Consider the following 22814-nt stretch of genomic DNA (forward strand, 5'->3'; position numbering starts at 1 on the left):
TGTGCTGCTACCATGTTGTGTTGCTACCATGTTGTGTTGTCATGTGTTGCTGCCTTGCCATGTTGTTGTCTTTAGGTCTCTCTTCATGTAGTGTTGTTTGTCTTGTCGTGATCTGTGTTTTGTCCTATATTATTATTATTATTGTGTTTTTTCATCCCAGCCTCCGTCCCTGCAGGATGTCTTTTAGAGACTGCCTTGGCACTTTGTTTTGGTACACTCAGCACAGATGACACGAGGTCCATCGAAAAGAGACACAAATCCGCATGGCCTTAGACCTCAGTAGCTCAGTTGGTAGAGCATGGCGCATGCAACACCAGGATAGTGGGTTTAATTCCCAGGACCGCCTTTACATAAAATGTATGCATGCATTACTGTAAGACACTTGTGCTAAACACGTCTGCTAAATGGCATTTATTATTAGAATTGACACAATAATGGAAAGTTACCAGACAGTATTATAACAGAGAATCTATTGAATATGATTAAACATCTTTCAAGACCAGAAGTCACACCGTGCTAGAGGCTCAAAACGAGTGTGACAGAGACCAACATGATGAAACAGAGATACGAGGAGAGGGACAGAGGATGGCTGCTGCTCGCGGCGGCGGCGGTGGTGGCGGTGGCGGCGGTGGCGGTGGCGGTGGTGGCGGCGGTGGTGGCGGCGGTGGTGGCAACTTTAGCTGTAGTCACGGTGATGCTGTTCTTAGTGGTAGCCTTGGTGACTGGTGGCTGGACAGTGGTATCCACTGTGACTCTGATGGACCTGAAACAGGTTCCCACATTCCCCGCGCCGTCCACCGCCACCAGCTCTACCTCCGGGGAACAGCAGGAGGCGCTGTAGGCTGCCAGAGTCACGGTCCAATTCCCAGCGCCCTTCACCGTGGTGGTGTTGAGGGTTCCGTTGCCCTGGCGCAGAGTGACGTGCTCGATGCCCGTCCCATTGCCGTCCGTCAGGTTGGCAGAGAGCTCCCACACGGAAAGGCTGCAGTCGTCAGAACAATTAGCTGTTACGCTGACCACATCGCACACCGGACGGCTGACATCTGTCACCTGTAAGGGAGGGGAAAGAATTACATTTTTTATAAGGATCCCCATTAGCTGACGCCATGACGTTAGCAAGTCTACCTGAGGTCTGACACATATCTAAAAAGACATTACAAACAATTACAACACTAACCCTGGAGGAAAGACATGAGTTTTCCTTTTAATCCTTGATGTAATTCTAGCCTGGGTACCAGTCTGTTTGTCCTATCATTCCATTCCTTGCTACTCCTTGTCATGACAAGGAGTGGAATGTTGTCACAAACAGATCTGGGACCAGGTTACTGTAATTCTACCACTACACCCAGAACAGAGAAAAAACATCAGAGTTACCGGTGAAACGACTGTGAGGCGCAGAACAGCATAGTTAGTGTCGGTGGCCCCGGGAGACTCAGCCTCGATAGTCAGGGTGACGTCCGTGCCCGACGCAGTGTTGGCGGGTGCCGTGAGAGTCACTGTACCATTGGCACTGACCCCGGTCACTAGCGTCAGGTCTGTAGGGGAAGAGGAGGGGAACCCCCGGTCGTTTGTGGCCCGGATGGTGAAGGATCCGCCTGTCCCGTTGGTTGTCACAGTGAACAGAACTGAAAAGGGTGTTCCAGGCTCCAGGTCACTTTCTGCCTCAGCCTGAAATCAGACAGAAAATAACAGAACGTTCTGCCTCAGCCTGAAACCAGACAGAAAACAACAGAACGTTCTGCCTCAGCCTGAAACCAGACAGAAAACAACAGAACATTCTGCCTCAGCCTGAAACCAGGCAGAACACAACAGAACGTTCTGCCTCAACCTGAAACCAGGCAGAACGCAGCAGAACGTTCTGCCTACTCTAGTCATACATTCCTCTGAATATGGAGCTCTGTGTACTCACTACCCAGTATTGGTAGGCTACAAGTATCCCCAGGATACCTCCCCAACACTAACCATCACAGGGTAAAATGAAAAAATGACCAGACCCAGCGTCACAGGGCGACTTCAACAACTCTGAATCTTGTCATTTGACCTTGGCACTCACCATCACCATAACGGTGGAGGCTCTGAGGCGGGTGGAGGACTGTCTCTGGAAGCTGTCTGGTAATGCCCTAGTGGTGGCGCTGTTCTCTCCTCTCAGACGCACAACAAATTCCCCCGCCGGGATTCTGTCCATGGTAACCAGGAAGTCCCCGTCGCCGACTGATTCCAAGGTTCCATTGACCTCTCCTGACCCCGAGGCCTCAACCAGCGCCACCTCTGTCAGACTCACAGATTCACTCCCCGTCACTGACACCAGCAGGGTGGCATTACCACCTGGGGCGGAGAAATGTGGTGAGGAGGTAGCTAATGTATAAGTAGCAAATCACATTATTGCTGAGCTAGAAACTTGTAAGTAAAAAAAACAAAAAGTTAGGAGTGTTAAATCAGCATCAATGTTAGGAACCACGATGGAGGAACAGACATACATAGACAGCATTTTGGTGCCCCTGTAAATATTCACCCTGTGTCACTGTGCTCCAACTGTTAACAAACTGTTTGTTTAAATCCTGTCTCACCAGCTTGAGGACGGGACTCTAAAACAGCGAAGGCTGGATGAGGTCCCTGGGACACCTCCACAAAGTCAAACAGGAAGTCGATGCCGCTCTGACCTGGAAAGAGAAAGTCAAAGAGCTCTTTGACCTCTGAACATGGAATAAAAGCATACGCTCAAAAGTTGTCAATAAACAATCATCACACTAGAGTTGTAGGTACTCTGTAACAATGTGTTACCCACACACTTAACCTGCAAATCTAAATACCATGTAACACACTGTTCAGCACACTATTACAAATGGTTGCTAACTTGCCTAATTTCTGTGTAATATGCCCTCCAGAAAAGCCAACATCGTCACACTCACCTACGACCTTCAGTGAGTAGGGCACAGTTGACGACACACGGATTTCCCATAATCCCGCTTGGCTGTCCAGCCCCAGTGTGAGGAAGTTCCCCACGGTTTGTATGGTTGCCAGAGACCCATTTACCTCCCCACTACTCTGGGACACACCTGTGGGATGACATCACCATAATCATAGCAACAAACATGGGAATTTGCCCCAAGCTACAACATAAATACATCCCTAATGATTTTAATAGAGAGTATGTTTATGATATTTCAAATGTAACCTTTATATCAGGGTTCTCCAACCCTGTTCCTGGAGAACTACCTCCCTGTAGGTTTAAACTCCAAACCTGTTCCTGGAGAACTACCTCCCTGTAGGTTTTAACTCCAAACCTGTTCCTGGAGAACTAACGCCTTTAGGTTTTAACTCCAAACCTGTTCCTGGAGAACTACCTCCCTGTAGGTTTAACCTCTTGAAACTCTAGGGGCAGTATTTCATTTTTGGATGAAAAACGTTACTGTTTAAACAAGATATTTTGTCACGAAAAGATGCTTGACTATGCATATAATTGACAGCTTTGGAAAGAAAACACTCTGACGTTTCCAAATCTGCAAAGATATTATCTGTGAGTGCCACAGAACTGATGCTACAGGCGAAACCAAGATGAAATGTCAAACAGGAAATGCCCCAGATTTTGAAGGCGCTGTGTTCCAATGTCTCCTTATATGGCTGTGAATGCGCAATGAATGAGCCTACACTTTCTGTCGTTTCCCCAAGGTGTTTGCAGCATTGTGACGTATTTGTAGGCATATCATTGGAAAATTGACCATAAGAGACTACATTTACCAGATGTCCGCCTGGTGTCCTCCGTCGAAATTGGTGCGCAATCTCCAGCTGCAGGCATTTTTCCATGTCGTTCAGAGGAGGAACCAAACTTCCACGAGTGATATATCATCGAATAGATATGTGAAAAACACCTTGAGGATTGATTCTAAACAACATTTGCCATGTTTCTGTCGATATTATGGAGTTAATTTGGAAAAAAAGTTTGGCGTTATAATGACTGGATTTTCATTTTTTTTTCTTAGCCAAACGTGATGAACAAAACGGAGCGATTTCTCCTACACAAATAATCTTTTGGGAAAAACTGAACATTTGCTATCTAACTGAGAGTCTCCTCATTGAAAACATCCGAAGTTCTTCAAAGGTAAATTATTTTATTTGAATGCTTTTCTTGTTTTTGTGAAAATGTTGCGTGTTGAATGCTAGGCTTAATGCTATGCTAGCTATCAATACTCTTACACAAATGCTTGTGTAGCTATGGTTGAAAAGCATTTTTTGAAAATCTGAGATGACAGTGTTGTTAACAAAAGGCTAAGCTTGTGAGCTAATATATTTATTTCATTTCATTTGCGATTTTCATGAATAGTTAACGTTGCGTTATGGTAATGAGCTTGAGGCTATAATTACGCTCCCGGATACGGTTTGTTTTCTTAGCCAAACGTGATGAACAAAACGGAGCGATTTCTCCTACACAAATCATCTTTTTGGAAAAACTGAACATTTGCTATCTAACTGAGAGTCTCCTCATTGAAAACATCCGAAGTTCTTCAAAGGTAAATTATTTTATTTGAATGCTTTTCTTGTTTTTGTGAAAATGTTGCGTGCTGAATGCTAGGCTTAATGCTATGCTAGCTATCAATATTCTTACACAAATGCTTGTGTAGCTATGGTTGAAAAGCATTTTTTGAAAATCTGAGATGACAGTGTTGTTAACAAAAGGCTAAGCTTGTGAGCTAATATATTTATTTAATTTAATTTGCGATTTTCATGAATAGTTAACGTTGCGTAATGGTAATGAGCTTGAGGCTATGATTACGCTCCCGGATACGGGTTTGCTCGTCGCAACAGGTTAAACTCCAAACCTGTTCCTGGAGAACTACCTCCCAGTAGGTTTTAAGTTTTAACTCCAAACCTGTTTATGGAGAACTACATCCCTGTAGGTTTTAACTCCAAACCTGTTCCTGGAGAACTACCTCCCGTAGGTTTTAACTCCAAACCTGTTCCTGGAGAACTACCTCCCTGTAGGTTTTAACTCCAACCCTAATCTACTGTAGGGTTTCCCAAACTCAGTCATATGGCTCCCCCTTATTGCACGTTGTGATATTTGCCCTAGTACTACACAGCTGATTCAAATAATCAAAGCTTGAGTATGAGTTGCACATGGAGGGCCCCGGGACCTAGTTTGGGAAACCCTGGTCTAGCACACCCGAGTAGCTGTTTGATAAGCTGAATCTGGTTTGTTACAACTGGGGTTGGAGTTAAATCCTACAGAAGGGTAGCTCTCCAGGAACAGGGTTGGAGCATAAACCTAAAATAGGATGTCTCTCCAGGAAAAGGGTTGGAGAGACCTGGTTTATATACAATATCCAGGAAGTCCTATTGAAATCAGAAGACCTTTCTTTCAACAGAGACCTGACTTTGTGATGAGAGATTTTAATGTCAATGAGACTCTGGTTAAATAAAAAGGATAAATGAAAAATGGTCGGAATATCTCTGGAATACCTGAGGGGCTGGTGAGCGTGAAGGAGAGGGAGCTTCCTGTGACATAAGCAGTCAGATTTCTCACAGACTCATCTACAGTGAAGGAGAAATTATCAGCCCTTCCTGTACTCCGCACAGCCTGTAGAATGGTCACCTGAAAGAAAGAAGGAGAGGAGTAGAGAGATAGTAGAGAGGGTGGGTGGGAGAAAAATGGCAGATGCATCTTTCAGAAGCAACTCTCCCAGGGTGACATGTTGTTGCACTACAGAAGCCTCGTCTTGGAGCATGGCCATTGGGGCTAGGCTAGGTCCAACATCACAAGTTTGGGACAGTCTTTAATAAACGAGTGTAAGCTTTTGAAAATAAATAAAATCCTTGGACCAGCACTGATCCTTTGTTTAGACTTCTTCCACATTTATGTAAAGAGTTATGGGATATTAGAACTCTCTTGTCCCAACCTTCACATTGTGGACCTAGCGTTACCCTAATGTTTACTATTGGTGTCAAGGCTACCAATGAAGAGCTGGAGGATTCCACAATGATGCTGGTGGCCTTGGGCAGTTCTGTCTTGGTGACCTGTATGGCTTGGCCACCTGAGGACTGGGCCAGCTCCCTGTAGAGCTGGGAGTCTGACACTGCCATCCGACTGTGCTGGACCTGTCCTTGGCCCTGGTCATTACCCCTCCTACGACGGAGCCCCAAGGAGCCAGTTAGGAAGAAGGTCACCTGCGCAGAGAGAGAGTGAGAGATAATGGGAGGATACATTGTGAATTCAATGTGTAAATTGAAGGGCAGAGAAAGGAGAGAAATCCAAGGAATTTGATGATCTTCTCTCTACGATTGTGAAAGTCAATAAATCCAAAAAGCAATTAAAAAGACAGAGGAACATTTTTATATTACCGGTTAATGTTGCTTGTTACATGGAATATAACAAGGACCAGCTACTCACCACTGACTTAGTGCGTTCTATTAGAGCGATCACCGTGCCCATTAGATTCGAGTCTTTTGCAGGGGCATCAGTGAAAAGGAAGATCTCTGAAGAGGGGGGTGCACCAGTTAAAGCCAACTGTAGAAAGTACAGGGGATACAGTCACACTAGCACACCACTACAATGTATTGGGAATACATCCTGTGTTGAACTGGCAGCTTGAATGCAAATTCACAATTCAAATTCATACATATACAGTGGGGAGAACAAGTATTTGATACACTGCCTGTTTTGCAGGTTTTCCTACTTACAAAGCATGTAGAGGTCTGTAATTTTTATCATAGGTACACTTCAACTGTGAGAGACGGAATCTAAAACAAAAATCCAGAAAATCACATTGTATGATTTTTAAGTAATTAATTTGCATTTTATTGCATGACATAAGTTTGAGACATCAGAAAAGCATAACTTAATATTTGATACAGAAACCTTTGTTTGCAATTACAGAGATCATACGTTTCCTGTAGTTCTTGACCAGGTTTGCACACACTGCAGCAGGGATTTTGGCCCACTCCTCCATACAGACCTTCTCCAGAACCCTTAGGTTTCGGGGCTGTCGCTGGGCAATACGGACTTTCAGCTCCCTCCAAAGATTTTCTATTGGGTTCAGGTCTGGAGACTGGCTAGGCCACTCCAGGACCTTGAGATGCTTCTTACGGAGCCACTCCTTAGTTGCCCTGGCTGTGTGTTTCGGGTCGTTGTCATGCTGGAAGACCCAGCCACGACCCATCTTCAATGCTCTTACTGAGGGAAGGAGGTTGTTGGCCAAGATCTCGCGATACATGGCCCCGTCCATCCTCCCCTCAATACGGTGCAGTCGTCCTGTCCCCTTTGCAGAAAAGCATCCCCAAAGAATGATGTTTCCACCTCCATGCTTCACAGTTGGGATGGTGTTCTTGGGGTTGTACTCATCCTTCTTCTTCCTCCAAACACGGCGAGTGGAGTTTAGACCAAAAAGCTCTATTTTTGTCTCATCAGATCACATGACCTTCTCCCATTCCTCCTCTAGATCATCCAGATGGTCATTGGCAAACTTCAGACGGGCCTGGACATGCTCTGGCTTGAGCAAGGGGACCTTGCGCGCGCTGCAGGATTTTAATTCATGACGGCGTAGTGTGTTACTAATGGTTTTCTTTAAGACTGTGGTCCCAGCTCTCTTCAGGTCATTGACCAGGTCCTGCCATGTAGTTCTGGGCTGATCCTTCACCTTCCTCATGATCTTGTATGCCCCATGAGGTGAGATCTTACATGGAGCCCCAGACTGAGGGTGATTGACCGTCATCTTCGAACTTCTTCCATTTTCTAATAATTGCGCCAACAGTTGTTGCCTTCTCACCAAGCTGCTTGCCTATTGTCCTGTAGCCCATCCCAGCCTTGTGCAGGTCTACAATTGTATCCCTGATGTCCTTACACAGCTCTCTGGTCTTGGCCATTGTTGAGAGGTTGGAGTCTGTTTGATTGAGTGTGTGGACAGGTGTCTTTTATACAGGTAACGAGTTCAAACAGGTGCAGTTAATACAGGTAATGAGTGGAGAACAGGAGGGCTTCTTAAAGAAAAACTAACAGGTCTGTGAGAGCCGGAATTCTTACTGGTTGGTTGGTGATCAAATACTTATGTCATGCAATAACATGCAAATGAATTACTTAAAAATCATACAATGTGATTTTTGTTTTACATTCCGTCTCTCACAGTTGAAGTGTACATATGATAAAAATTACAGACCTCTACATGCTTTGTAAGTAGGAAAACCTGCAAAATCAGCAGTGTATCAAATACTTGTTCTCCCCACTGTACATAAATACAGTCTTATTTTGGTTGTACATGCCTCTCCAACACTACAGGTTTGTCTGTCACTGTACCTGAAGTCCTGATAGACTCATCTCTGGGAAATCCCCTCCTCCATCAGCATTCAGTGCATTGATCTGGGCCTTAAAGATGTTTGGGTCTGTGGTCCGCATCAGGGGCCCAAAGTCTTGTGGCACAAAAATAATAGGAAAGGACAAGGTCCATGTCATGTGTGTAGGATGCCGAAACGTTGGTAAATACCCATTAAATTGCTGGGAGATAATACATGGAGTGTGCGGTTTTCTTTATTTTGATAGTTTATAGTTTATTCGTCGTTTATTCGCACCTCCATACAAACTATTTTCTGGGTGTGCGTTTTTTATTATCCGTTATCCGTGTCATAGAAGGAGGCCTTTTCAAACTATTTAACCTTATTTATTACTTTAGCAAACATATCATGACATTAGTGACAGTCAAAATCTGTTACATTTGTGAACGTCTTAATCAACATTTTGCCCATTTAAGCAGCGTGCGTCCCTCCTACAGACAAGGGGAAAATCAATAAAATAAGTCATGTAAACATTTTTTAAATAAATTATTTGTGATGATACCATTCGGGACTCATCCCATCTCTCACCTGGGTCATTGAAGGGGACCAAGATGTAGACTGAGGGCTCGTCTGGCGTTCCTCTCTTGCTGTCAATGATGAACGATGTCGTCTCCCTTACTGCTGCAATGTCGTCCGACATGCTGCCGGTGGTGTCGATCACAAAACACAGAGCTCTAGATCCATTCTTAGAGATCCCCATCATCCTGAGAGAGTGAGAGAAAGAAGGAGGGTGAGAGAGTGAGAGAAAGAAGAAGAGCGAGAAAGAGAGAGAGGGAGAGGGAGAGGAATCTCATTATGTGTTGGGCAGTGCAAAAGTTGTTGGACATGTGCAGCAGGGGCAGAGGCAGATAAATGGGCTGGAAGAAATGGACTAGGGCTAGGATGGACTGTAAGTTGGGTTCAGGATTTGTTGGTCGATGGGCCCTGGCTATCCCACGAACATCAGTTTCCAGCGACAGTTTCCGGCGGAGGGCGGCATGCGAAGGAGGAAGGCGAAACTCATCATCCCTCTGGACAGTTGGAGGGTTTGGGTTTGTTTTGCCTGTCGGAAGGCCTGGGGTTTGAATGCTGGCCACCAGCGGGAGGCTTGGAGGTTGCAGACTTGCCACAGGAGAGGAGCCCGAAGGGCGTGGCATGCTGGTCACTGGAAAAGAAAGGCCTGGGTGTTGCACACTGACCACTGGAGAGGGAAGGCCCGGAGGTGGCACGCTGACCACTGGAGAGGGAAGGCCCTGGGGGGAAACGCTGGCCAATGGAGGAGGAAGGGCCTGGTGTGGGACACTGGCCACTTTAGATGGTAGACCTGGAGGTTGTGGCTCTCTGGCCACTAGAAGGGGTTGCTTGATTGCTGGAGATGGGATGACATCTTGGACCAGAGCTGGATAGGTGGCCCACTGGATCTGAGACAAATTTGTGGCTCCCTGTTGTTTGCCTGTATTGTCTGATTGGTTGTTGATGTTAATGTTGTCTGTTAACATCTCTAAGAGGAGCTGGTATTGAAAGGGGCTGAAGAGTTCTTCCTGTGTTCTGTGTGTGTTTTGAAGGCACTTGGGGATGACCCCTGCACCTTTTCTGGTTCCATGGCAGCAGTTTTATCCGGCTCGAAGGGCCATGAAGCCATGAAGAAAATAATTAGCCAAGGGTGGACTGTAAAGTTCGGATCGGGACGGTTCATACCGGAGATGGAGCAGGAATCTAATACTTGATTTTATTGCACACACAGATAAATAGAGCACATTGGATTGTTTGGAGGTCATGGAATCATTGTGTATGTTAGCAGTTTATGTTATTTTTCAATAACAGACCCCAATGCAAATCAGGGGGTGGCCTAGTGGTTAGCATGTTGGGTTAGTAACCGAAAGGTTGCTATATCGAATCCCAGAGCTGACAAGGTAAAAATCTGTCATTCTGCTCCTGAACAAGGCAGTTAAACCCACTGTTCCTAGGCTGTCATTGGAAATAAGAATGTATTCTTAACTGACTTGCCTTAAATAAAGGTAAAATAAAAAAATAGGTTTATTCAAAGAGAACCAATCATAGTTGCTGAGAAGTAGATGGTCATTCTTCCCTGTCCTCAGTGTTTTCTCCACGGAACAAAGAGACATGATGTAATTTATAACTCCCAACCCTAGCCTGTGGTTGACCAATTAGAATTCCTTGCAATAAAACTGGGCCAATGGCCAAATAACAAGTGTCCTGTCTCAGGCTCTGTGTACAGACGTTTCAGACAACGAGATCTTGCCACAAATAACTATGACTGACATTCCTCCCATGCCGCTGACTCATGAAAAAACGACTTCCATTGATCATTAATTCCCTATTACAGAAAAAACACTTTCCATTGATCGTTAATTCCATTTTGACCTTTAATCCTCTGCGTTGTGTATTTATTGATACATGTATTATGTTGCCTTTAACTTGTTATATCCATGTCCTCAGTCCCTTAGCTGTGTTTATCCTGGTGATTGCAGTGTCCTTAGTTTATGCATGTTATATGTTAAGCCTATTGCCTACAGTCACCTGGCTTTGTCTGCACCTTTATGTGTTTCTAATGTTTTCCCTTTAAACAACTTCTTGACGCACCCATCCCATTAGCGGGATCATTTTCATCAACATCTGCTGAATTGCAGAGCGCCAAATTCAAATTAAATGACAAAAAATATGAATGAAATCACAAGTGCAATATAGCAAAACACAGCGTAGCTTGTTGTTAATTCACCTGGCGTGTCAGATTTCAATAAAGCTTTTCGGCGAAAGCATACTAAGCGTTTATGTAAGCACATCTCTCTCAGTAGACAAAATATTACAAACAGCTAGCAGCCAAGTAGATTGGTCACGGAAGTCAGAAAAGCAATAAATTAAATCGCTTACCTTTGATGATCTTCGGATGTTTGCACTCACGAGACTCCCAGTTACACAATAAATGTTCCTTTTATTCCATAAACATAATTTTTATATCCAAAATACCTCCATTTGTTTGGCGCTTTATGTTCAGAAATCCACAGGCTCGAGCGGTCACAGACAAAAATTCCAAATAATATCCGTAAAGTGCGAAGAAAGATGTCAAATGTTTTTTATAATCAATCCTCAGGTTGTTTTTACAATATATAATTGATAATATGTCAACCGGAATGTAGCTTCTTCCATAGGCGAGAGAGAGAAAATGGCTGTTGCGCATGAAAAACTCTGCTGACACCCAGCCATCCACTGACGCGATGGGTTCTTTCTTGCTAATTTTTCAAAATAAAAGCCTGAAACTATGTCTAAAGACTGGTCACAGCTTGAGGAAGCAATAGGAAAAGGAAAATGGTTGATATCCCTTTAAATGGAGGCAAGGCATCCAATGGAATAGAGAGCTTTTAGGAAAAACAGCACTTCCTTGTTGGATTTTCCTCAGGTTTTCGCCTGCAATATCAGTTATGTTATACTCACAGACAATATTTTGACAGTTTTGGAAACTTTAGAGTGTTTTTGTTATCCTAATCTGACAATTAGATACATATTCTAGTTTCTGGGTCTGAGAAATAGGCAGTTTCAAATGGGCACGTTTTTTTTACCCCTACACTCAATTAAATCTCCCTTCCAGACCACCAGATCCTGAAGCATACCCTTGTTATCCACATCAATCCTACACTACATAGCAAAAGTATATGGACACCCCTTCAAATGATTGGATTTGACTATTTCAGCCACACCCATCGCTGACAGGTGTACAAAATCGAGTACACATCCATGCAATCTTCATAGACATTGGCAGTAGAATGGCCCGTACTGAAGAGCTCAGTGATTTTCAACATGGCACCGTCATAGGATGCACCATTCCAACAAGTCAATAAGTCATAATTCTGCCGTCCTAGAGCGGCCCTGGTCAACTGTAAGTGCTGTTATTGTGAAGTGGAAACATCTACAAGCAACAACGGTTCAGCCATGAAGTGGTAGGCCACATAAAGTCACAGAACTGGACCGCCGAGTGCTGAAGTGCATGTCAAGTAAAAATAATCTGTCCTCGGTTGCAACACTCAGTACTGACTTCCAAACAGCCTCTGGACGCAACGTCAGCACAAGAACTATTCGCAGGGAGCTTCATGAAATGGGTTTCCATGATCGAGCGCACACAAGCCTAAGATCACCATGTGAAATGCCAAGCATCTGCTGAAGTGGTGTAAAGCTCGTCGCCATTGGAATCTGAGACAGTGGAAACACGTTCTCTGGAGCAGGTATGCCCAAACTGGGGTACTTGCAATGCCGTTGGGACGCCAAATAAAAATATGATTCACATTTAGCAAAATAAAATAAAATAATAATAATTCTTCACGTTTTCAAACAGTCCATTTCTATTTTCCAATGGGGCTAAAATCACCCAAATTTATAGCCCCATTGGAAAATATAAATGGACTGTTTGAAAGGTATTTTGGCGCTCAGAGTTTCTTGCCTTGGACAGACAAATCTGGGTTTGGTGGATGCCAGGAGAACACTACCTGCCCAAATGCATAGTGCCGACAGTAAAGTTTGGTGGAGGAGGAATAATGGTCTGGGGCTGTTTTTCAGGGTTTGGGCTAAGCCCCTTAGTTCCAGTGAAGGGAAATCGTAACTCTACAGCATACAATGAAATTCAGAACTGGTTTGTCTAGATCAGTGTGGAAGAACTTGACTGGCCTGCACAGAGCCCTGACCTCAACCTCATTAAATGCCTTTGGGATGAATTGGAACGCAGACTGGGAGCCAGGCCTAATCACCCAACATCAGCACCCGACCTCACTAGTGCTCTTGTCTACACACACACTACATTTCCAAAAATATCTCCAAGGCCTCATTCCCACCCTAGTCCTTTTGTTCATGGTCTTCGAGCCGGATGCCATGACCTTTCACAACAGTGCTTATATGATCAAGTACAATTCCCCACCGTAGGAAGTCTCTGTCCCCGGCAGCCCCTCTGATGTCCTCCAGCAGCTGACTGGTTGCAGCCACGGCCACCTCTGCAGCTGCAGTGTGCCAGTTGCCATGGCTGGACTCAAGCGAGTCCTTGTTGATCCCACCTGTAGGCTCCTGCCTGCTTGTCTGGTCCAATGATCCCCCATGGCTGCATTTCCCTGCCAACCAATAGAGATTATCAGGACAATACGATGGTCACGTACAACTGCCGTCAGGGTCTTGTATGTTATTACACTGATGTTTATTCTCAGCCATGCCGTATGCCTGATCCTACAGACGCTGTATCGTAATTTAATCATATTGTTGTTGCAGGAATTTTCCTGCATAGCAGGAAATGCAAACTTGTAGTGTATTCAATAATTAGAAAAGGCTTCTAAAGTTTGTAATTTCTCATTTAAAATGATTTTCCCTAACGTAAAATGTATTTTTTAATTTAATTTTATTCATTTCACCTTTATTTAACCAGGTAGGCTAGTTGAGAACAAGTTCTCATTTGCAACTGCGACCTGGCCAAGATAATGCAAAGCAGTGTGACAGAGACAACAACACAGAGTTACACATGGAGTAAACAATAAACAAGCCAATAACACAAACAAGTCAATGACACAGTGTGTTCAAATCAATTCAAACTCTCCTTCCAGACCCATATCAAACATCTCCAATCCAAAGTTAAACCTAGAATTGGCTTCCTATTTCGCAACAAAGCATCCTTCACTCATGCTGCCAAACATACCCTTGTAAAACTGACCATCCTACCAATGCTCGACTTTGGCGATGTCATTTACAAAATAGCCTCCAATACCCTACTCAACAAATTGGATGCAGTCTATCACAGTGCAATCCGTTTTGTCACCAAAGCCCCATATATTACCCACCATTGCGACCTGTACGCTCTCGTTGGCTGGCCCTCGCTTCATACTCGTCGCCAAACCCACTGGCTCCATGTCATCTACAAGACCCTGCTAGGTAAAGTCCCCCCTTATCTCAGCTCGCTGGTCACCATTGCATCTCCCACCTGTAGCACACGCTCCAGCAGGTATATCTCTCTAGTCACCCTCAAAACCAATTCTTTCTTTGGCCGCCTCTCCTTCCAGTTCTCTGCTGCCAATGACTGGAACGAACTACAAAAATCTCTGAAACTGGAAACACTTATCTCCCTCACTAGCTTTAAGCACCAACTGTCAGAGCAGCTCACAGATTACTGCACCTGTACATAGCCCACCTATAATTTAGCCCAAACAACTACCTCTTTCCCTACTGTATTTTATTGATTTATTTATTTTGCTCCTTTGCACCCCATTATTTTTATTTCTACTTTGCACATTCTCCCATTTCAAATCTACCATTCCAGTGTTTTACTTGCTATATTGTATTTACTTTGCCACCATGGCCTTTTTGCCTTTACCTCCCTTATCTCACCTCATTTGCTCACATCGTATATAGACTTGTTTATACTGTATTATTGACTGTATGTTTGTTTTACTCCATGTGTAACTCTGTGTCGTTGTATGTGTCGAACTGCTTTGCTTTATCTTGGCCAGGTCGCAATTGTAAATGAGAACTTGTTCTCAACTTGCCTACCTGGTTAAATAAAGGTGAAATAAATAAATAAATAAAAATGCATGAGGAGGTAGGCAATACATAGGCCATAGGAGCGAATAATTACAATTTTGCAGATTAACACTAGAGTAATAAATGAGCAGATGATGATGTGCAAGTAGAGATACTGGTGTGAAAAAGAGCAAAAATGTTAATAAAATAAAAACAGTATGGGGATGATTTAGGTAGATTGGGTGGGCTATTTACAGATGGACTATGTACAGCTGCAGTGATCGGTTAGCTGCTCAGATAGTTGATGTTGTAGCTCCTGTGGCGGGCCGGGCACAGTGCGCGCTAACCAAGGTTGCCAGTTTCCTCCGACACATTGGTGCGGCTGGCTTCCGGGTTGGATGCGCGCTGTGTTAAGAAGAAGTGCGGCTAGGTTGGGTTGTGTATCGGAGGACGCATGACTTTCAACCTTCGACCCTCCCAAGCCCGTACGGGAGTTGTAGCGATGAGACAAGATAGTAGCTACAACAACAATTGGACACCACGAAATTGGGGAGAAAAAGGGGTAAAAAAAATTAAAAAATAAAGTAGTTGATGTTTAAATTTGGTGAGGGAAATAAAAAAGTCTCCAACTTCAGTGATTTTTGCAATTCGTTCCAGTCACTGGCAGCAAAAAACTGGAAGGAAAAGCGGCCAATGAGGTGTTGGCTTTGGGGATGATCAGTGAGATATACCTGCTGGACAGTGTGCTATGGGTGGGTGTTGTTATCGTGACCAGTGAACTCAGATAAGGCGGAGCTTTACCTAGCATAGGCTTATAGATGACCTGGAGCCAGTGGGTCTGGCGACAAATGTGTAGCGACTGCGAAATAGAAAGCCGATTCCAGATTTGATTTTGAATTGGAGATTAATATGAGTCTGGAAGGAGAGTTTACAGTCTAGCCAGACACATAGGTATTTATAGTTGTTCACATATTCTAGGTCAGAACCGTCCAGGGTGGTGATGCTATTTGGGCGGGCGTGCGGGCAGTGAACGGTTGAAAAGCATGCATTTGGTATTACTTGCATTTAAGAGCAGTTGGAGGCCACGGAAGGAGTGTTGTATGGCATTGAAGCTTGTTTGGAGGTTAGTTAGCACAGTGTCCAAAGAAGGGCCAGAAGTATACAGAATGGTGTCGTCTGTGTAGAGATGGATCACTGAATCACTGAATTTCCCGCAGCAAGAGCGACATCATTGATATACACAGAGAAAAGAGTTGGCCAGAGAATTTAACCCTGTGGTACCCACATAGAGCCTGCCTGAGGTCCGGACAACATGCCCTCCGATTTGACACACTGAACTCTGTCTGCAAAGTAGTTGGTGAATCAGGCGAGGCAGTCATTAGAAAAACCAAGCCTACTGAGTCTGCTGATAAGAATACGGTGATTGAGTCGAAAGCTTTGGCCAGGTCGATGAAGACAGCTACACAGTACTGTCCTTTATCGATGGCGGTTATGATATCATTTAGTACCTTGAGCGTGCCTGAGGTGCACCCGGGACCGGCTCGGAAGCCAGATAGCACAGCGGAGAAGGTACGGTGGGATTCGAAATGGTCAGTTATCTGTTTATTAACTTGGCTTTTGAAGACTTTAGATAGGCAGGGCAGGATGGATATAGGTCTGTAACAGTTTGGGTCTAGAGTGTCTCCCCCTTTGAAGAGGGGGATGACCGCGGCAACTTTCCAATCTTTAGGGATCTCGGACGATACAAAAGATCGGTTGAACTGGCTGGTAATAGGGGTTGCAACAATGGCGGCGGATAGTTTTAGAAAGAGAGGGTCCAGATTGTATCAACAACAAATGTCAATGAATTATAATCCAGATTTCCTGTTACTGCATGTTTATTTTTCTGCTGTGAGAAACCGGGTCAAATTAAGATAAGGTATCTTTAGGTCTGATCTGTATGTGTTTTAGCTTCTCTAAATGCTGTTGAGAAACTGTAGAAAGCACAAGCTACCAAAGAACAAAGAGACATGCAACTAGGTTGGTATGCTATTAATATGCTACCTCCGGTTGTTTCAGATCAAATCAAATTGCATTAGTCACATGCGCCAAATACAACACGTAGGAGGTAGAAGCTGTTTAGAAGCCTATTGGACCTACACTTGGCGCTTCGGGACCACTTGCCGTGCGGTAGCGGAGAGAACAGTCTATGACTAGGGTGGCTGGATTCTGATAATTTTTAGGACCTTCCTCTGACACCGCCTGGTATAGAGGTCCTGGATGGCAGGAATCTTGGCCCCAGTAATGTACTGGGCCATTCACACAACCCTCTGCAGTCGGAGGCCGAGCAGTTGCCATACCATGCAGTGATGCAACCAGTCAGGATGCTTTCGATGGTGCAGCTGTAGAACCTTTTGAGGATCTGAGGACCCATGCCAAATCTTTTCAGTCTCCTGAGCTGGAATAGGTTTTGTCGTGCCCTCTTCACGACTGTCTTGGTGTGCTTGGACCATGTTAGTTTGTTGGGTAATGTGGACACCAAGGAACTTGAAGCTCTCAACCTGCTCCACTACAAACCCATAGAAGAGAATGGGGGCGTGCTCGGTCCTCTTTTTCCTGTAGTCCACAATCATCTCCTTTGTCTTGATCACGTGGAGGGAGAGGATGTCCTGGTGTCAGGTGCGTGAATGAGGACCCAAAAGCGAATTAACAAACAGAGTTTCTTTAATGATGAACACACGTGGGCTCAGATGGACAGGTAGATTCCGACAGGACAGGACAAGGTTGCAGCAAACACGATGATAGTCTGGTTCAGGCATGAGACACACAAACAAGAATCCGACAAAGACAGGAGCAGAAACAGAGAGAGATATAGAGACCTAATCAGAGGGAAAAAGGGAACAGGTGGGAAAAGGGGTGAATGAGGTAGTCAGAGAAGACAAGGAACAGCTGGGGGAAAGAGGGACAGAAACGGTAACCTAGTACGACCAGCAGAGGGAGACAGGGTGAAAGGAAAGGACAGAAAGACACAACATGACAATACATGACACCTGGCACCACACTGCCTAGGTCTTTGACCTCCTCCCTATAGGCTGACTCGTCGTTGTCGGTGATCGACCTACCACTGTTTTGTCATCTGAAAACGTAATGATGGTGTTGGAGTCGTGCCTGGCCATGCAGTCATGAGTGAACAGGGAGTACAGGAGGGGACTGAGCACGCACCCCAGAGTGGCCCCTGTGTTGAGGATCAGCATGGCGAAGGTGTTGTTACCTACCCCTACCACCTGGAGGCACCCTGTCAGGAAGTCCAGAATCCAGTTGCAGAGGGAGGAGTTTAGTCCCAGGGTCCTTAGTTTATTGATGAGCTTTTGAGGGCACTATGGTGTTGAACACTGAGCTGTAGTCAATGAATAGCATTCTCACATAGGTGTTCCTTTTGTCCAGATGGGAAAGGACAGTGTGGAGTGCAATAGAGATTGCATCATCTGTGGATCTGTTAGGGCAGTATGCAGATTGGAGTGGGTCTAGGGTTTCTGGGGTGATGGTGTTGATGTGAGCCATGACCAGCCTTTCAAAACACTTAATGACTACAGACGTGAGTGCTACGGGTTGTTGGTCATTTAGGCAGGTTACCTTAGTGTTTTTGGACACAGGGACTATTGTGTTCTGCTTAAAACATGTTGGTATTACAGACTCGGACAAGGAGAGGTTGAAAATGTCAGTGAAGACACTTGCCAGTTGGTCAGCGCATGCTCGCAGTACACGTCCTGGTAATCAGTCTGTGAATGTTTACCTGTTTAAAAGGTCTTACTCACATTGGCTACAGAGAGCGTGATCACACAGTCTTCTTATAAACTTCCAGGTCCTGCTCCTTGAAATTGGCAGCTCTAGCGTTTAGCTCAGTGCGGATGTTGCCTGTAATCCATGGCTTCTGGTTGGGGCATGTACTGTACATACGGTCACTGTGGGGACAACGTCATTGATGTACTTATTGATGAAGCCAATGACTGATGTGGTGTACTCAATGCCATCGGAGGAATCCCAGAACATATTCCAGTCTGTGATAGAAAAACAGTCCTGTAGCTTAGCATCTGCTTCATCTGACCACTTTATTGATCGAGTCACTGGTGCTTCCTGCTTTAGTTTTTGCTTGTAAGCAGGAATCAGGAGGATAGAATTATGGTCAGATTTGCCAAATGAAGGATGAGGGAGAGCTTTGTATTCATCTTTGTGTGTGGAGTAAAGGTGGTCCAGAGTTGTTTTCCCTCTGGTTGCACGTTTAACATGCTGATAGAAATCTGGTAAGACAGGTTTAAGTTTCCCTGCATTAAAGTCCCCGGCTACTAGGAGCGCCGCCTCTGGGTGAGCGTTTTCTTGTTTGCTTATGGTGGTATACAGCTCATTGAGTGCGGTCTTAGTGCCAGCATCAGTCTGTGGTGGTATGTAGACAGCTACAAAAAATATAGATGAAAACTCTCTGTAGATAGTGTGGTCTACAGCTTATTATGAGATACTCTACCTCAGGCGAGCAGAACCTCGAGACTTCCTTAAATATTGTGCACCAGCTGTTATTTACAAAAAGACATAGTCTGTTGTCCCTTGCCTTACCAGACGTTATTGTCCTAACGATACAGCGTATAACCAGCCAGCTGTATGTTAATAATGTCGTCGTTCAGCCACGACTCCGTGAAGCATAAGATATTACAGTTTTGAATGTCCCATTGGTAGTTTAATCTTCCGTGTAGGTCATCGATTTTATTTTCAAAATATTGCACATTTGCTAGCAGAATGGAAGGCAGTGGGTTTATTCGATCGCCAGTCCACTCTCTGGCCCCTTTTTCTCTGCCTTCTCAAAATACAAATGAAGGAGATCTGGGCCTGTTCCCGGGGTAGTGGTATGTCATTCACTTCAGGCTCATCGGACTCGTTAAAGGAAAAAAAGGATTCTGCCAGTTCGTGGTGAGTAATCGCAGTTCTGATGTCCGGCCATGAGAGATTTTTGGTCATGAGAGACGGTAGCAGCAACATTATGTACAAAATAAGTTAAAAAAACAACGCAAAGAAACAAACAAAATTGTCACAACTCCTACCGAAGGTGGCATCTCTTCCTGTTCGGGCGGCGCTCGTTGTCACCGGTCTACTAGCTGCCACCGATCCCTTTTCTGTTGGTTTTGTCTAATTAGTTACACCTGTTTCTTGTTTACGTTTAGTTGGGCTATTTAGCCGCATGCTCTTTGTGCAGGCTTCTTTTTTCCACTGTGTTTGTGTGTGGTAGAGTGTTTCTATTTTGGGTTTTCCTCCGGACTTGTTAGGTCCTGGTTTTGGGCTATCGTGTCTCTGCGCCCAATGTTTTGTCGTTTTATTTTCCCTGTGCCTAATAAAGCACTATTCTGTACATTCTGCCTCCTGCGCCTGACTCCGGCACCCACTACGCCTAGTGCGTCACAAAAACAACACAATAGGTTAGGAACACGTAAAATATCAGCCTTCTCCGGCGCCATCTTATCAATTTCACAATGTAAATCTTATTAAAATCAGATTAGTGACTGACTCTACCTTTTGGTTTGGTGGAAGAAAGAGGTCCAAGGCCAAAATATCCCGAGGTCAGCTTCTTGTCTCTGATGATGTTTTCTAGGATGTTGTTCTGACAGTCTATACCGACACAGCTCCGACATGTGGGAGTGCCCTTATCTGGTGAACAGAGGTTTCACAATATAAACTACATCCTGGTACTTTGCTACACAACATTGATAAATGAGGGCCCAGGTTACTTCAGAGGAACATCAACCTACATGCTTTAGTTGGTAATTAGCCTTCTTCAAACTCATTCAGCCATCATTAAGCTACTCTGCCTCTTTAACACCCACCCAGAACACGCCCAAGCAATACCTGCAACAGGGCCGATGTCTGACACGTCTGATCTGATGAGATTGGAATGGGGAAATCTGTTGCCCAGTTCTATCCAGTTACTGTGACTGTAGAAGTCCTGAAAATATAACAATGACAAGTTGTTGAAAATGCTACGACAAATGCCATGTTATCCATTGGGAATAAACCGTTTTGAATTGCTTTTATCAAAATGTATATTTCAGCAAAAGCAATGTCTCTCTCTTGTCTTGTGGAGTACGGAAATAATGAAAACCATCTAAATCACCTGTAAGGTGTGTAAAATGTCTCCCAGCTTCTGTCTTGCTGCCTCAAAGTTCCCTTGCTTGATGCTGTCTTTGACAGAGCTCATGCCATCTGTGATGAGTTTCCGCCCCTCCACGAACCTCTCCCCATCAAAGTGGTACTCTTCATTGAACACGTGACGTACGTCAACTCCGGCATTTCTCCAGGTGACGTCTGATATGGCACTCTGGAAACTCTTAGCAGACCCCGATGAGGAGCAGGTTAGAGCCAGAGACTCTGCAGTCAGGGGTCCGGGCTACAAACACACACACATTTTAATACACATTGGTGTAAATAAAATATATTCTACTACATACTGTACTACAATAGAAAACAAAACTCCAATAACTTCTTTAATTTGCAAATGTGTAAATATAAAACAGTGACAGTATATGAGTCTGATGTGGTCCTTCATTTTGTGGCTTTAATTTACTTACCGGCAGAGTGAAGTCTCTTCCTTCAACAGAGGCCAATTGCTTGCACACCTGTGCCGTGGTCTGTAAGATGGCTTCCTTAGTGATCTCCATGTGGTTCATGGAGCTGCCTGAGAGGAATGCCAGGAACCCCTGCACCCCTGGCTGCAAGAGGAGGAGAGAAACTACGGCCAGGATTGATGACATCATCAATCTGTCTTTGGGAGGGAGAGGACAGTATTCACGTCACTTGACCTTTTTCCACATTTTTTTGTGCTACAGAATTTAAAATAAATAAAATAAAATAGAGGTGTTGTGCCACTGTCAGGTGGGTGATTCTAGCATTGGGGGTTGAATAATTACCTAATCAATATATACCCGTGTTTTATTTACCATTAATTTAAAACAAATATAAGAATCTTTCTTCCACTTTGACATTGTAAAGTATTTTGTGTAGATCGCTGACAAAACAAGACAAATCCACTTTGTAACACAACAAAATGTGAACAATTTCAAGGGGTGTGAATACTTTCTGAAGGCACTGTATATATATATATATATATATATATATATATGTATATATACAGTATATATAATTATAATATGAATGTTCTGTACATTCATCCAAAAAATTAACAATGTCGGACTAATCCAGAAAGCGCAAAACATATTTATGCAATGTAGAGTGCTCTTTGGTTTTAGAACACTAAATTGCAATACAAATATGTTTTCTGCCTTGTGTTTGTTAGGTAACCCTTCACCTTCCAATCTTTAGTGGTTTTTATGTAGTGATACAATAAATTCACTTTTCCTCAATAGAGTTTGAAATTACCCACAGCACTAGAATATGAGCCCATTTAAATTCTAAATTTGAGCAAAATGTAATATCCATTTATATACTAAAGGAGTCTTAATAAGCTTTAATTTGTGCAATTTAATTTGTGCGGCAAAGTATACCTTCTAAATGTGTTCCAATCAGTCAATATCTGTTTCCAAGGACACCCACACAGTGCTCCTATCCGTTTCTTAACTACTGCCTACGCCCTTATCAACCAATAGCACATTTGACTACAATGATTTAAGAAACAGACCAGTGCCTACCTTGTTATGCCACGGGATCAGAAGTATGTCTCCTATGAAGAGATATGATTCACACAGATGATGGGTCTCTTTATACAACACAACAAGGAAGTGCCGTGCCAACATGATTTACAAGAAACCTGTTGCAACCTGTTGGATTGACATGATATCTGTTTACAGTGGAAATATTTTTTGTTTTCATTGTTCTGGTTTCTCAGAATAGTCACTTACAACTGTCATCAGGACAATTATGTTATTACATAAATGGTCATTCTCTGCCAGTCAGTATGCTACTGGTCTGGTATGCTACTGGTCTGGTTCTACAGATCATCCTGTTCTTGCAGGATTTTTCCTGAACAGCAAGAAATG

The 22814-nt window shown here is 44.1% G+C and overlaps 1 protein-coding gene across 2 annotated transcripts; it reads right to left on the reverse strand.

Annotated features, from left to right (window-relative positions):
- Nucleotides 1-395: 395 nt before the first annotated feature.
- Nucleotides 396-22576, reverse strand: LOC110491261 (von Willebrand factor A domain-containing protein 7). Of its 2 annotated transcripts, none has more exons than XM_090188595.1 (16): nt 22467-22576; nt 21390-21583; nt 20936-21208; nt 20671-20767; nt 20338-20472; nt 13223-13409; nt 8848-9023; nt 8285-8397; nt 6386-6502; nt 5950-6162; nt 5458-5590; nt 2910-3056; nt 2568-2660; nt 2054-2325; nt 1375-1668; nt 396-1050 (listed from the first exon to the last, which is right to left on the reverse strand). In XM_090188595.1, the coding sequence occupies exons 2-16, from the start codon at nt 21573-21575 to the stop codon at nt 517-519; spliced, it is 2970 nt and encodes a 989-aa protein (XP_090044721.1). In that variant the 5' UTR covers nt 21576-21583; nt 22467-22576; the 3' UTR covers nt 396-516. The 2 variants fall into 2 exon arrangements, with proteins under 2 accessions (XP_090044721.1, XP_090044722.1); XM_090188596.1 differs by having other exon boundaries at nt 21390-21579; nt 22467-22558.
- Between the last annotated feature and the right edge of the window lie 238 nt (nt 22577-22814).

The sequence above is a fragment of the Oncorhynchus mykiss genome, chromosome 10 (genome assembly GCF_057628025.1).
Source record: "Oncorhynchus mykiss isolate SJ-2025 chromosome 10, ASM5762802v1, whole genome shotgun sequence".
In the NCBI taxonomy this organism is placed as follows: Eukaryota; Metazoa; Chordata; class Actinopteri; order Salmoniformes; family Salmonidae; genus Oncorhynchus; species Oncorhynchus mykiss.